Raw genomic sequence first — 15,939 nt, 5'->3', positions numbered from 1 at the left:
TCAAACATTTTACATAGGCATAGCTGTCATAATGTAAATTCCTTATAGCAGATTCAGCTGACATGCTATATTAAGACCTATATTTTGTCATGGGTGATTTGCTGATTATCACCATAGCCCTTTTCAGTAGTTGTAACTAGAATTTAGAAAAGTGGTTTTCTCAGTGTTAGCGCTATACACATGCAAGGCAACTGGAAAAGAGACTTACCTATCTATGAAGTTAACTGAACTTAAGCTATGCGTGGAGACTGACTACGGTTTTTCCAGGTCAGCAGATGGAAAATTCTTACTATGGCACCAAATGTTCATATTTGTCTGAGGGTGGGATATGTTATCTGGGAGTATGCAGAGAGATCCAAAGTGCCTTTGTATCTTGTTAACTGTTATCTTGAAAAGTGGCAGACCGCAACCTGATAGGCTAAAGTGTTTCTTTTTAGAAAAATCCTTACATTTCAGAAGTAGTGGGCACCCTCATGTCTGGCTGAAGTCTGAGAGACCCAAAATTACACTGCAAGACCCTTGGGAGGTGAGAAAAAAACCCAATAAAATAGAGAAGAGGGTTAATTAATTTACAAATACATCCTGAAGTAGGAATCCCCTATTCACTACAGCCCCTAAAAGAAAATCCACAGTCATCCTGTGACTGTTGCAGAATCTCAACAATACGTAGGCAAATGGATCCTGGCACCAGCGTAAAGCAGCGAAGGTAAAAAGAAGTTCTTTCAGTTACAAGTTAAAAGGAACTCTATGATTCTTAATGAATCTGAAAAAATAAACCACAGAACAGTTATGCCCATTTCATTTTTTTTACCTTCCTTAGTAAACCTCTGTTTATATTCCTTTGATGTTACCAATCAAAACTTGAAGTCACTGTAAGCTTTCCCACATTTAGAAAAACTTAAGTTGTACAAACCTACATAAAATGTCTGTATACACTACACTGACTTTTGAAATCCTGCAACTTGAATAGTTGCATTTTAACAGTAGACTTTGATTTAGTATCTGTCATAAGACTGTATTCCAGCTTCCAGAGAGAACTACAATTGTCTGGTAAACAGTTACATCAATGATCAAATCCCATAACTAAATTTCAAAGTATGGTGAACCTTGTTTATAAATAATTTTCTGATTTTAGGGGACAGAACTGTAATCTTATTTCAGCAGAACACATATGGGGCATGTATCAATCGGCAGTATTTCTAAGTCAAAACAAATGCAAAAGATGTATCTTCACATATAGTAGTATGTTTAAAAATGTCGGAAATGTCAACCACTTACATACTTTCATATTATCCCTAATTAATACAAATTGCATTTAATTTCACATTTAGTAAAACATATTGCTGCCCAAAATAAGGACTATAATTTTTATCAGCAATTATTATTACTGATGTATCAACACAATTATTTAAATTCAATGTATATAGAGACAGAATCCATTTACAGTTTTTGTTCCCTCTGTGCTTCTTCCCTAATTTTTGTGGCTTGGAGCTCCTCCAGATGTTGTCTCTGACTTTGTGGTTTTGTATTTGAGATCCCATCTCCTGATTCATAGCATTCCTTGATTGGCAAACAGATTGAGATATGAAAACAAACAGTTACCTGTATATAATCTGCGTCTAACAGCTGCACTGCTAAGTTTTCCATTCGTGGTGAACCTACTGTTTCAGATTTTACCCATTTCTTGGGTCTCTGAGTCACTGTGTTTACCAGGCTATTCAATATCTGGTGACATATGTGATCTCCACACTGCACTGATTCAGAGGATTTTCCTTTTTTCCCTCCCCCTTCATAAACTAAATTATTTAAAAAACAACATGGGGTTTTGTATTTCTAAACTGATGCGCCTCCTAATTGAATGCAGAACACTTTCTAACTATTTTCCATTAGAGGCCCACTTTTTTTTCTGATTTTAATGCACAGTGTAATACCTTCATTGGTAGAATAAAATTGTTTGAATAGAAGTAAAACCTATTATTATATGCTTTTTTAGCGGTTTTGTCTTGTATAATGCAGGATGAATTATGTAAAACATACCAAACAGGATACTCTACAAGCTGCTACTTGCATGCTGCAAACAATCACAGTTTCACTGATAGACTGGGACTTAGCATCTTAAAATTCCTGTGGAAATCAAGTGCATTTTAAGTATTGGGTTTGATTATTTAATCAGACAACTTGCATTTTGCCCTGGCTAATTTGGAAAGCTGATAATATTTTACTCATAAAATAATTGTGCACCTGTTGTGATGGAAACCTATTCAAACAAATCTTAATAGACATGAGGATTCATTCCCAACATGAGTGTGTTAGCCTCTCATTACTGCTATCTACGGGGCAACAATTTTTAAACAGCTATTGAGCAGGTCTCAGCTTAATCTTGTATGACTCTTAAAGAACATTTATGACAATGTGACTAACATTAAACTCTTCGTTCATGTTGATACAGAACAAGGTAAATATGAGGATATGGGGGTCAAACTAACAGCAATGTAAAGAAAAAAGGGTAAGAAAAAATATGTACATAATTACAGAATTTCGGTGTGAGAGTTAATGACAAAGAACCATTTCTGACCAAGCTGCCTGGGTATAAATCTACTAATTTTATTGACAGAGGGTAATACCTACGATGAACTCATGGAATCAGGGCAGGTTATGCCCTTAATAGGTTTCTATTTCTGTTTCCTCTGTTTGAACAAATTTTCTATGGAAACTGTTTCAATATAGCACTCTCAATTTGCTTTACAATTAGTATATTCATATTAATTGATAAGACTTCATCTTTCTAATGTTTTTGAAAATTTTCTCCATCGGCAAATCATGCCAGAACCAAAGAAAGTTGGAGGGAGAGGAAAAGAGAGAAACTATTTACTTTAATCCAAAATGAATATTTGGGGAGGGATAGATGGGAGACAGTGAATTGAGACCACTTCACTCACCAAGAGGGTGGCATCATGAATGACCTGATTGGAGCAACGGGATCCTGATTAGCCTGAAACCACTTTAATGTTGGCAGGAGGAGGTGAAAACACGGAAAATGAGCTGAGTTTGGCTAGATCTGCACTTCGGCAGAAAACTGTCAGATGTCATTGGTCAGATCTGAAGTGAGGCAACACAGTTAGACAAGTCAAGACCTCTTGAAAAAAATACTGATAGTTCACCTCCTCCCAAGGGTCATCTGGTTTAGAGAGGACATGGACAACCCTTCCTGTATTTCTTCTGCTGTTCCTCATTGAGCTTAGGCTTTTGAGGCAGTGGCTGTGTCAGGTTGCACATTATATTCTTGCTATTCTCAGTTGCATGCAAGTTTCCCAAATGTGCTCTTACTTCATTTTTTCTTCATACTAACGCTATGTCCTTTAAGTTTTGCAGATGACACTTCTGAGCCACCCCTGGGTCCACAGTTCGTAAAGTTCCCAGTAAGGTATTTTTCATGTCCCTTAAGAAAAAAAAAACTGATATCTTTGATATCATCAGGATGCTCTCCTTACCACACAACATTCAGACATCAAGACCCCTCTTCAAGACAGACTCCCAACTCAGAAAGGGAGTTTAAAACCAACTGAGGCAAAAACGATTGTTACAAAGGTTCTCATTAATTGGTGCCGAAGTTTGATGCTGCTCAGAATAGGGATATTTTGTGGAAAAGACTTTTTTCCAAATTAACTGCAGAGAAGGGTGAGGAGAGTGACCAAAGTACAAAACAGCTTTCATATAAGGCATAAATATATCTTCACTTTTCAACCAGGAGAAGTGACAACTGAATGTAGCATACCAGAGAAGATGAACAGGGAACAACCATTCCGTGTCCATTACAATACAAGATCTAGGGGACACCTACAAGGTACTAAGTTCAAATATACAGCATATTGTTAACTGCTGAGCTTATCCCCCCAGACTTTCCAGCTGTCTATTAAAGGTTTGAAAAGTGATTGGACATGTTCATAGATGATAATTCTATCAAGGGCCATTTAACTCGAATGTACCACCTCTGAATCAAGAAGCCTATTAATCATATTTCATGGAAAATTGGAAGAATATATTGAGGAAATATTACTGTATGTTTGCCCTTTCCTTACACCCTTCCCCAGGTTGCTCAGTATCCATAGAGACAGAGCACTACAGGAGTATGTTCTTTGTATTTGACACTTAAATCAAAGATTTCCTTAATGTGAAACTCCTGTGACAAAACACTGATAAAGTACATCTACAGGTTTCCCCAGAACACAAATAGATCAGAAAATTTCAGTCTTTTCAGTACTGTGCCTATATGCATCGTTCTAGTCAAATGCACACATTCATTAATTTGTTAGAATTTGACTATATATGTCTAGTGCACCAAAAAGCCAAAAGCACTGAAGCATGATAGAACACAAGAAATGGAGCTTCCACTCTTGTTTTAGCAGTGCAGACTCCTATACATACACTTGCTTTTTCATATGAACTTGTATATTTGTCCTCATTAGAAGTTTTATTTTGCTAAACGTAAGCAACTGTACTGGTGACTAAACTGGGATTTGAATTAAAAGGAAATTTGCCACTGAGATCCAGTATCACAAGAGAAGGCCTTAAATTCCAAGTAGTGATAGGCTTCTTCAACACAGAAGCCTTTCAACTACTGTTAAAGGCTCTGTATTTATGAAAGAAAACAATTACTGATATAATGAAAATTAAAAATAGATATATATGATACCAAAACAACCTACTAACCGAAGAAAATGGCAAATTTTTGAAGATAAAGTGAAGAAAACCTACTTGTAATTTTTAGTTTATATTCAATCCTTTTTCTGCTAAAAAATTAAATGGTATTGAAAATAAACATGGTTTAATACCATACATGTTATTGTCGCTATTTGTACAAATGAAGAATGGCTCAAATTCTAGAAGGCGGTCTTTTCTAATGTGCCCAATAAACGTATTGCTGTTTCAAGTTCCTTATTATCAGCATCATTATCCTTCTTATTCTTTTTTGTCATGAACAGTTGATACTACTTCTTAGTACACTATCTGGGGGACAGTTCACCAGAACACAGCACATAAGTGAGCTGTCTCATTGATTTGAGTGTAGTACGGAGTTCATGTATTTAGCTCTGAGTTGTTAAGCTTAGAAACATACACCGGTAAGGTAAAAAATATATAGATATATGTGATTGCAGTAAGTAACAAATTAATTGTGTGCCTAGAAATATACTGCATGCATCCTGGTTGGTATTATATCTAAAACGTATTCAACAATATGGAGAACTTGATTTATGTGAAAGGTTGATTACAATGTAATTTATAGTTGTGGATTTTTAAGAACTAGAAACGGTTACAGTCATTAATTTTTAACATTAGAAGCAGGCATGATTGTGATAGGTGCCACTGAAATACGACCCTCTGACCAAAAGACCAGAGCAACAGAAATGTTGACTTTGGGTTTTTTTTATGCTAAGTACAGCTTCAATCCTGCCAAGATTTACATGTACATAATTTAAATAATAGCACTATGTACAGTGAGCAGTCCTACTCATTTCCACAGAACTACCCTCTGTCTGTACAGTTTGGGGTATGCCTATTTAAACCCAGAATCTGGAGGAAAGTATTTCATACTAAAAAAATCAATATGACATAAGACCATATAGTTTAATCTAATTCACACAAGTGATTAGTCTAACTAGTTCTATCGGTATCTTAATCATAACAAATAGATACAATGAGACATGGTAAGTTTAACCAAAATATTCTTGTTTTGGAAGCCATTAACTTCTCCAAGCAAATCAGACTAAAGAGTATGCAGACATTAACTATTGAAAACGCTGCTGAAATATTCAGTCATTCAAAAAGGTACCACTTAATTTACAAGGTCAGGTGAGACCTGGAAATGTAGCTTTTGTAACACGTTACATAAAATGCTAATGACCTGAGAAATGGCAAAACAAAAAATATCCCTCTGATTTGGAGAGCTACAACATAAAGTTAACATATCACTTCATTGGATTATGGTAATAAATACATTACAAGAAACCTTTATAGCCTGTGGTATATTTCTAATCAGGACCAATTTCTTAAGGATTTGGGTGTAGGGGTTCTGGGTTGCGTTGTTTTTTATGTTTTGCTGGATGCTTTCATTGGTTTCACTAATTGGAACCAGTTGATCCTTTTTCCTGTGTATTGATTTTTTTAAATCCTAGCAGTTAACAATGATTCTAATGTATCATAACACTTTAGACCTTAATCATATAGTGGGGCTTTTGCTTGTAGCTTTTGTTTGAGTTTTAATTAAGAAGACCTTGTGTCTCAAAGCCTGAGCTGGGTTTTTAATTGCTAGTATGTATATCACACAGACTTCAAAAGAAATAAAATATGTTTATAACAGAGAGCACAAAGGAGAGCTTTGAAATGTCTATAGCCATACAAAGTGACATAATTAAAAACCTCTGAGTGCCTCTGTGATATAAGACTTATATATATTTATTTATACATATTTATAAGACAGACTGTTATATACCCTTAGAATTCATGAGAAAGAAATTTCAGCAATTATACTGAGAAATAATTACTGCAAATCTAGACTACAGTGTTGGTCAGGACTACAGGAAAACATCAGATTTATTTTCCTCAAAACGGTCTTCACATTTGATATAGTACATCAAGAAACACCCGAAAGCTTATCTGTGAAGACAAATTTTATATAATAGAAGCAAAAATAGCATTTTGAGATGTTTTGCAAATCATGCATATTTTAAGAAAAAATTTATTTCACTGTAAAAACACAGAAACCATAACTTTCTCAAGGATTCATTCATGCAGAACTCTCTCCAAGACTATTCCAGAAACGGCTAGTGTTAAATTACTAGAGTCAAACAGTTGTGCCTCACTGTTCTCTTCCAGTCATTAATGCAGACACAAAAAAATCCTCCTAGAAAACACCTCTTTCCATCTCTTCCATACCAGGCACAAATATAATTTTCCATATTGTTTATAGCATATCTTACAAGGAGACTATCAAGTGGGTGAAGTCGCTTCATTTTACTAAATTCAACATTTCCTAGGAAACAGGCATGCTGCCTCCCCCCTATCCAAATAATCTGAGGTCATTAAACGTGTATACATCACATGAACTAGGAAAGATGGGCCTAAAAGGGCCTTTTTAATAAAGCAGCAACTATAAAAGGGGAAGGAATAAGCATGGGAAACACAATGCAAACAGCCTTCTGTATTGGATCAAGCTATGGACATCAATCACTATCCTTCCTGAAATAGAGTATACTGTACAAAGACAGTATGTGACATTCAAGTCACAATGCCTATAAATATAGATAGTTCCAGTTGTAAACACCACCAATGGAAGGCAGAGAACTAACCTGCAACACAGTAGCCAGTGACCCAGGAGTCACTCTTCTATAAGACTGCTAGACCAGTTCTGACCCTTTCTCGATAACATCATTGCCCGAGTTACTTAAAGACTGACCTTGCTTATTTGATCTTCAAAGACCCTGCATGCTGAGAAAGACCATTGCGGGCTATTTCAGTAGGACAACTGCCTGATGCATGCAAGACTATGCTATTCCAGAGATTTATATTTGGAACAGAAACAGAAAACTTAAAACAGACTCTCTCTAGTGATAAATGATGCTACTCTGCCTAGCTGTGGCTGCTGAAGAAAAACTAGATAACTAAGCAACAGAAATACATGCAGCGAGGGAGGGTGAGGACAGAGCTCTGTGCACCCAAATATCTGGAAATTTAGAAGAGTCCTGCAGCACTTTGTTTATTCAAATATGCGAGAACAAAAATTAGAATGAAAAGCATTTCCTGATTCTAATTTTTATACAAAAAATCAACATTGCAAAAGCCGGACATAAGCCTAACAAATTGCTTGTATACCTTAAATAAATTTAATTTGCATGCACACACTGGCAAATAGCACACAATCAAATGACTTGCATGGGCAGCTGTGGGGTTTTTTCCAGGTGAGCAGGTCATTTAACTCAGCTCAACTGCTTCATAGACCTTTGAAAATTTGACCTATGCGTTTCATTTATAAACATATCAAATGAACAAGCAGACTTATTTAACCACTGGAATTTGGCTACAAAGCATTCTGCCAAATGCTCCTCTGAGTTTCATGCAACCTCCCTGAAGTCAATGGCTTGTTTGGCTGGAATTCAAGGAAGATTCTGGACGATTATCAATAACTGAAATCCTAATAAAGAAACTCAGAAAAAGCAGTTTTACAAATGAAGCACAGTAGGCAAGAGTAATTGTGAACAGGAACAATCCCACTTAGAGAAAAAAGGAATGATTCACTGTTTGTTACTTTTGTATTGGCTTCTATTGTTCGAATTAATAGATAAAGTTTATAATTATATCTTGATTAACACTATTGTGTTCTAAATATAGAAGGTAAAGCAAGAAAATACCATTTTTATTTGTTTCTCTGAGCCAATTATCTTTTCTTCTCATCTATATGCTTCCCAAACATGAATAGAAACAGTTTATGTCAGTGGTACATCTTTTTTCTGCTTTCATCCTTTTTTCTGGCACTGATTCTTAGTGAACTGCCTTCCCACAACCAAGATGCTAGTCTTTCCCTGAAGGGGGGAGGGTTGTAGTTGCACAGACACAGAGGAAGAGTATGTGCTCAGGTTATCCTTAGCAAGCACAACGCCTTCTCTCTAGAATAAACAACTCCCAGTAACAGCCAGTGCAAAGAGGAGTTCCTCACAGGACCACACCTCACTTTCTTACAAATCAAGATTTTTTTTTTCCCCCTAATGACCTCATTTATTTATTTTTACTGCATCGCTTCATGTCTTTAAGTTAGGCTATCATTAATATGAGCAGAAAGTCCGCAAAAAGCCAGAAATATCAGCCAGTTAAAAAAAATTGATTTAGAATCTGATGGAAATTAAGGAAAAAAGATATTTGACATCCCAAAGATGACACATCTTTTAAAGTAGTTCTCTCAGACCTCATCATGCCCTGCTAGTTACCTAACTGGAATTTCATTCAGCACTATGAAAACGAACTTCATGATTTGGAAATCTACCACCGTGAACACTGAAAAGATTTTTTTAAAGTAAGCTTCTTTGGCAGATTAAAATTCTCTCTGGTTCCCCTACTTTGCTTTTTTTCCTCCAAGTAATCTGGTTTTCATGCTGCCTGGGGCTAGATTGTTGGGGTTTGGATTTTTTCTTTCTGAGATGATTTAAGGCACACAAATGCTAATTTGAGTTAATACCTGGCTATTAGGTTGATAGCGATTTTATCAGCTGGGAGTTAACCAGCCTGAAGGAGCCCAAAGGAAAGGAGTCCTACCTCAGACCTGCCACTACCCCTGCTATGTAACTCTGTGCCTTGTTTTCTTCTTCTATAAAATGACACTAATGTCTTTGTCAAGAGGTTTGAATACGCAAGGGTAAAACACAACATAACAGCAACCATCGTTTATCTTCCTTGTTTGTGTATGCTTTTTTTGGTATTTTTGCCCGTTAGTGAAAAAATGTTAAATGCGGTTGCAGTAGCAAAGATTCAGTATTGCATCTTGCTGCAAGTCAACTAGTAGTGGAGACGAATAGTGCAAACATTAAGACCGCTTGAGAATAGGTTTCTAGGGATGGGACACAAGAAGTAAGTTGTGGAAACTAACTGAATGACTGTCAACACATAAATCTGATGAGCTTAACCAAGCGATCCTTTTCATACAGCTAATAGGCTACACCCCCAGAAAAGGTAGTTGAATGAGTTGAAAATTCTGCCAAATCTGAGTGAGAATGCTTTGCAGGTAGATGAGAAAAGGGATAGGAGCAAGATCTCTACCCTTTTGCTCTGCAGTAAATATATATACTAAGAAAACAGGAGGAATAACATAAATCCAGAAAAACAAACTTTTTCTTTAATAAATGAAAGCACATGAAAAAGCTTCTTGTGCCATAGAAAGAATAAAGAACATTATTCTGCATTGTTAGAGTTCCCACCTCTTTTAATTTTGATTCACTAATAGCATTCAAGTAGTTTCTATTTAAAGACTAAGTAGCTATATTGTGCAATTAATGGACAAACGAGCATTCAGTGTTTTCCACACTATTAAAAGACAATATGGCTTTAAATAGAATGGGATTTCAAGACTTTTTTTTTTTATTTTATTACAGTCAATTTTAACATGTTCCTGTAAAACTGCACACTATATTTCGCCCACTGACATTACTATAGAATTTCTTACCTGCCTAATACAAACGCTTTGTCATAATTCTACCAAAAAAATCCAACAGGAGAATCCAATAGATTTTGGTCCTGAATCAGCTGAAGGAACCAACTATAACTTACTTGTTAAAAAGGGCCAATTGTTCATCTGTTTGTATAATTAAAAAATTGAACTACCTTAAGTTTCCCTGGTGAAAATGTAAAACCCTAAGCATCAATTTTCATCAAATAGTATCTTTTTTTTTAAGTAGTAAAGATTTATTAATATGATGCATATGATTCTTTATTTTTCCACATACTCATAGTTGCAATTTAATAAAATTAAAGAGAAATAAAGAAGAGAAATAAATCGTAGGCACCTTGTGTACTCCTCAAACATGCCTTATGATCCCTTCTCACAGCATAAAAAACTCACCTTTTTAATTTGTTGCTTAATCAATAAGACTGAATTTCTTCTCACTAAGAAAATCCATGGAGGAATTGATGGGTGGGGAAAAGCACTTCAAGTTTTCCACACAGTACTTAATTGTCAGGAGAATTCTACTTTTACTAGATTGCTGGTTCAAACAACCTTAGAAATACTGGAAAGTACCACCTATATAGGCAACAAAACTTGCACTGATTTCAGTAGGTCCCGAATTTCATCCAGAGCTGCTCTTTCTCCACAGGAATAGCATGAAAATAAACAATTATTATGTTTTTTGTCCAAATTTTGAATCAAATATTCAATTACCCCTTCTTATAATCTGAAAGCAGTTTCCACATACAGTTTATGCAACTGGGAAGAAACAGTACCAAGTACACTAACTCCACTTTTTCAAGATCTGTCTTTCTCTTCCTCTGGTCACAGAGATATATAGCTAATGTTACCGAACTAATGTAACTAACCAGGTGTTTGTGGTAACATCCTTGATATTGCCTATAACTGATTATGACATACTCTAATTTATTTATTTGGCAGGTGCACCCATCATCTCAAAGGCAAACATTAAAAAACAGGATGAGTTGACTCGAAAGAGGAAATCACCCTTTAGTTACAATAGTTATTTCTATTATTTTTCTGAACCTTAAAAAAATCCTCAATACCTTTTTTAAAATATATGCGAACATTTAAAATTTGATCTGCTGGGATACCTTTAATTTCTCCAAGGAGATCACTTGTGTTTAATTTTTCCATCTTCTCCTTCCAGTCTTTAGAAAGAAGTTTTTCCATGCAGGATGAATCTATTTGAAGGAAAAAAAAAAAAAAGGAAGTATTATCAAATATATTCTCACACATTAGGAAAACAGGTGCCGCCATTCTTTTAAAACTGTTCTCCCTGTTCTAGTTGGACCATAATTTCAAAGGGAAATGAACTTGTAGCCAAGGAGAGTTCTCATTTAACTGCATTTTAAATCCAAAGTAATTCCACCAAGGTTAATGGAGTTACTATGGATTTAACAAGGGTCTAATTGAAAGAAAAACTTCGTTCAGGATTTATGCATGCTAACTGCCAATTTACATGCATAGATTGCCAATGTATATACAAATTTTGTCTTTTTCATTTGAGAATGATTGTACACTCAAAATTATACATGAAGATTTAGAAGCTTTTTTTGGAAATTTGGCACACAGTGACATCTGAAGCCCATTTTTATACCCATGTCAACGCAAATGTTATTCATATAATGTCTCCATGGAATTCATAAAAGCACTCTGCATATTGGATGTTCACAGTATCAGAAATTTTCTCAGTACACTATAAACAACATGCAATGATTAGAAGATATGCTTTCATAATTTGAAGTTCAGAATACATTTCAAATCTTTGCCCCAATCTGGGAGGCCTTCTGTGCGCAAAACCGTCACTGAAGTCATTACACTTAGCAGAAAGTAAAAGATTGGCCTTAGTAAATTTCATATGATCAGTCCCCAATCCCACCAGAAAATTTGACATTGAGCATAACAGACTTCAATAAAATCTAAAGGTTTTTTCAGCTCCTAAATTAAACTAATTGGCTCTGAAGGCTAAATTATACATAACCTTCCAGATAACTTGCAAAAGGTGATTTTTAAAATGGGAATTCTTACGGCTGAAGTTGAGATCCACAGTTTTATGGCTTTAAGAATTGCAATTCAGATTTATAAACAATTATCAAGAAAACTTTGCACATGACTGAACACTTATTTTCCCTTCCCAGTTTGTAATAATAGAATTTCCATCAAACATTGTGCATTTACTTTCATTGGTAGACAGACTCATCCACAATGTCTTTGCTATGCTCCCTGGAAACCCTCAGGCCCAGTTTAGCAAGATATCAAAAATATTATTTAAATGCAACTCTATTCCTAAAACAAATCTTTGCAAAGAGGCTTCATTATAAGACTACTTATCACTCTGGGTGGTGCCGAGCGCGTCGTTTCTTAGTGCATACACTGGGAATAGCCATAGACCTCCTTGTGTTATAAACTCTCACTGCAAGCTGCTCTTTGTGTTAGGAGATCAATTTACACAATGCTTTCTAAATAACTAACAATGTTCTAAATTTTGACAACATTTGCACTGATCCCACTCCGGTGGGGACTGGGTTTTACAAGAAGGCAGAATTAAGCCTAACATATCTTCTGCTAAATTACCGGCAGATTAAGGCCAAATCGTTGCTAAAATTCTCATGTCAGCAGTCCCATCAGAAGCACTCACATAAGTGAAAACAAAAGCAAAAAGCCCACATTAAGAATGGCAACACAGACTGCGTCAATGCAATGGGTAACAGTTTGTTCCACCTCAGAGGATTCTAAAAATACTCAGAGGGAGGAGTAGCATTCAAAGAGGTCACAAAAGGAAGAGTTAAAGATTTAGGGAGAAGTTTAAGGAAGACAAAGGTCCTTAGGCCAATCACATTTTAGGGTGCAAGCGGTTTCAGCCTAAAAATTCTCACTAGCATCGCTCCTTTGAAAAAAAAAAAAACAAACAAAGCAACAAACAAAGAAAAAAGAAAAGAAAAAAATGCAAACCAGTTGAAAGCAAAACAAACTGTGACTACCAAAAGATCAAAGATCAGGTTTTAATTGCAACACATTTTCACCATGCAAGCCTCCCTGGAAAGACAACACAGCTCGTAAATGTTTTTGAAGTAATATTTCAGTAGAAAAGCTAATTTATTTACTAATTATATCTTTCTATGAAAGAGACAAAATTAAGGAGCTGTAAGTTGCAATAGGCAGTGTTAAAATACTTGTTATATAATAACAATTTACTTTTAACAATAACAGGCACTTATTACTTTTATGAGTTCTGGCCTGATAATAGAAGAATCAAGAAATAACCACCAATTATCAATAGAACATTATAATTTGTCCTTTTTTGTGATATCATCATTAGTTTAAAAAGATGTTTCTGTGTTTCTCCCCTGCCAAAATTTCAGACCCCTCATCCCTTAAAAAAAAGAGCTTTAGAGTTTTATTTTGATGTTTACTATAGGTTATGTATTCTATGGCTTTGTAACTAAGATATTTTCCTCAATTCCGACAAAGTAGGAAAACCACTTAAATTTAAAAAGAAGGAAACAGTCAGAATATCACAGGAGTTGATAAAATAATTTCCTCAAGAGCACTTGCTTTATTTCTTCTCTTACTGTTCTTAAGAACATCCATGTTTATCTGTAGTGTTCTTATATTACACAAGGGCAAAAAACATCTTTCTAGAGACAGACAATTTTTATCTCTATAAATTACTGAAAAATTCCTTAAGAAACATTCCTTTAAACACCCCTATCATTCTAACGCTGTGTTATAGATCTGACCATACACTTTATAGTACTGTATTTTGTTATTGGGAAGATTGCAAAACACGCACAATGGGCCTTTTAATAATTTTTTTTTATAACATTGTAGAAATAAGTCTCTGTAAATTTTCAATTAGCATGTTTAATCTGCATAATTTTTAAAATTTAAAATAATGATATGTGTTAAAGCTCTCTGGAGGTCCTCCACATTAGACACGAATCTATATATAAAGGCTTACACTTGAAAGGCATGTCTCCCTTCAAGTTCTGTATTCGGTGTTCACAAACACATTTTGAAAAGGTTTGTGAATCAGAAAAAGATTTTTTCTTCTTTCTACACTGAAAATTATTTTTTTTCTACATATAAAATCTACAAAGATATATTCTGACATCAGTAAAATGTCTTCATCCATATTGATTCATTTTCTGATTTGATTCATTATAGAAACAAAACATCGACTCGGAATCCAGCACTGAACGTGGAAGAAGCCCGAATTCACATCTGCACTGCATCACTCTCCCGGCACTGAGGCTCTGCTTCAGAACCATTCCAAAACCTTGTGGATCCCGTCATTTTCAAAACTCAGGGTTATTCTTGTTAAAGGCAATTATAAAAGAGGGAAAGAAAGGAATTAGCATTTATACAATTTTAGCTCTTCTCACTGACTTTATAAGCCACAGTTGGGTTTATGCCGCAAAGTAGCATATTTTCTACTGACAAGTGCAAGATCAAACTCGTGGAGTTGCACTGGAGCAATTTATTATATTAACAACACAGAGCTTCTCATCCTTTACATTCTTCTCTTGTGAACTAGGAAAAATTTTCTTTCAAGGACAGCAAACAGGTTAAGTATAATTAGACTGAGATGACTAAATGAAATCATCGAGTATTATTTAATATCATGGTTTATTACATACTTTGTTAGCAATTTTAATTGTAGACTAAAGGAGTTTAAAGTACTGTGAGAATCTTGTTATACATGACAGTTTTGCAAAGGTGAATGAGAAGAGGATGTTAAAAGATAAATAAGCAGAAAAAAAAAGCCAAGAAAAAAACATCGAGGTGTTAGATGAAAAGGATCTCTCCACAATGACAAAGCATCAATGAAAAGAATTAACATTTGTCCATTGGGTAATCAATCAGTCATGGAATGGAAGGAATCCAGCTCTTTGTTGCACGACTGATGATGAAGAACGAGTGTGTTAGCTATCACAGCCAAGCTCTCAAGTTCTTCCGACTGAATGAAAGTCATCTTGTTCCTATCAAGGATAGTGTTTGCCTCTTGTCTCTTCCTTATTTTCCCCTTTTTTCTTTTTTTTTTTTTTTTTTAATTTCACTTTTACAGTCTTCAACAAGTTACCAACCCCAGCTATAGCTTACATGAATACTGTATGACCTTACAGTGGCCTGCACCTATCCTCATCGATTTTGGGGGGTTGTTCCTTTTTTTTTTTCCTTTTAATTCACTGAAGTAGCCTTTTATAACTTTCTTTGAAATACAGATATGAAAAAAAAAAAAGCGTTCATGCCGTGTGTGTGTTTTTGTTTTTTATGGTAAAGTCATACATAAAAGAAAGCCTAAATGTGAGAGTGCAGTAGCAAAACTTCAAAGCACTGACTGTCAGACATTATTATTTCAAATCAGCTTTGACTTTTTGAGACTTAATAAAACACTATAGTACAGACTGGCATATTTATAACACCTATACCAGTGATCAACTGAACTGTCTTATTCTTGCTACTGTGCAGTGCCTTGTTATTTCTTTTATAATAAGCTTCCCTCAAAACATGCTGTAACAATACTGCAAACTGATAATTATTAATGATATGAGTTCTAAAACATGATTTGTTTTGCATACAATTCTTCTTGAATACATACATTACTTTGTGACAGAAGACAAAAGCACATTGATTTATTAATAATGATTGCAAATGCATAGCAAGTTCATAAACAATACAGAAATATAATTCAATCAAGGTATAGG

At 35.0% G+C, this 15,939-nt stretch overlaps 1 protein-coding gene across 1 annotated transcript in view; it reads right to left on the bottom strand.

Annotated features, from left to right (window-relative positions):
• The window catches only part of SOX6 (SRY (sex determining region Y)-box 6), a 245,163-nt gene that overhangs the window by 159,728 nt on the left and 69,496 nt on the right, over window positions 1-15,939 (bottom strand). Inside the window, exon 4 of the mRNA XM_009892024.1 lies at window positions 11,323-11,412. Within this exon, the coding sequence (XP_009890326.1) occupies window positions 11,323-11,412 (90 nt within the window). The remainder of the gene's footprint in view (window positions 1-11,322; window positions 11,413-15,939) is intronic.

Source organism: Charadrius vociferus, unplaced genomic scaffold (genome assembly GCF_000708025.1).
Source record: "Charadrius vociferus isolate BGI_N301 unplaced genomic scaffold, ASM70802v2 scaffold179, whole genome shotgun sequence".
In the NCBI taxonomy this organism is placed as follows: domain Eukaryota; kingdom Metazoa; phylum Chordata; class Aves; order Charadriiformes; family Charadriidae; genus Charadrius; species Charadrius vociferus.
Note: the sequence above shows the minus strand (reverse complement) of the source record. Positions and strands in the feature narration are given on the sequence as shown.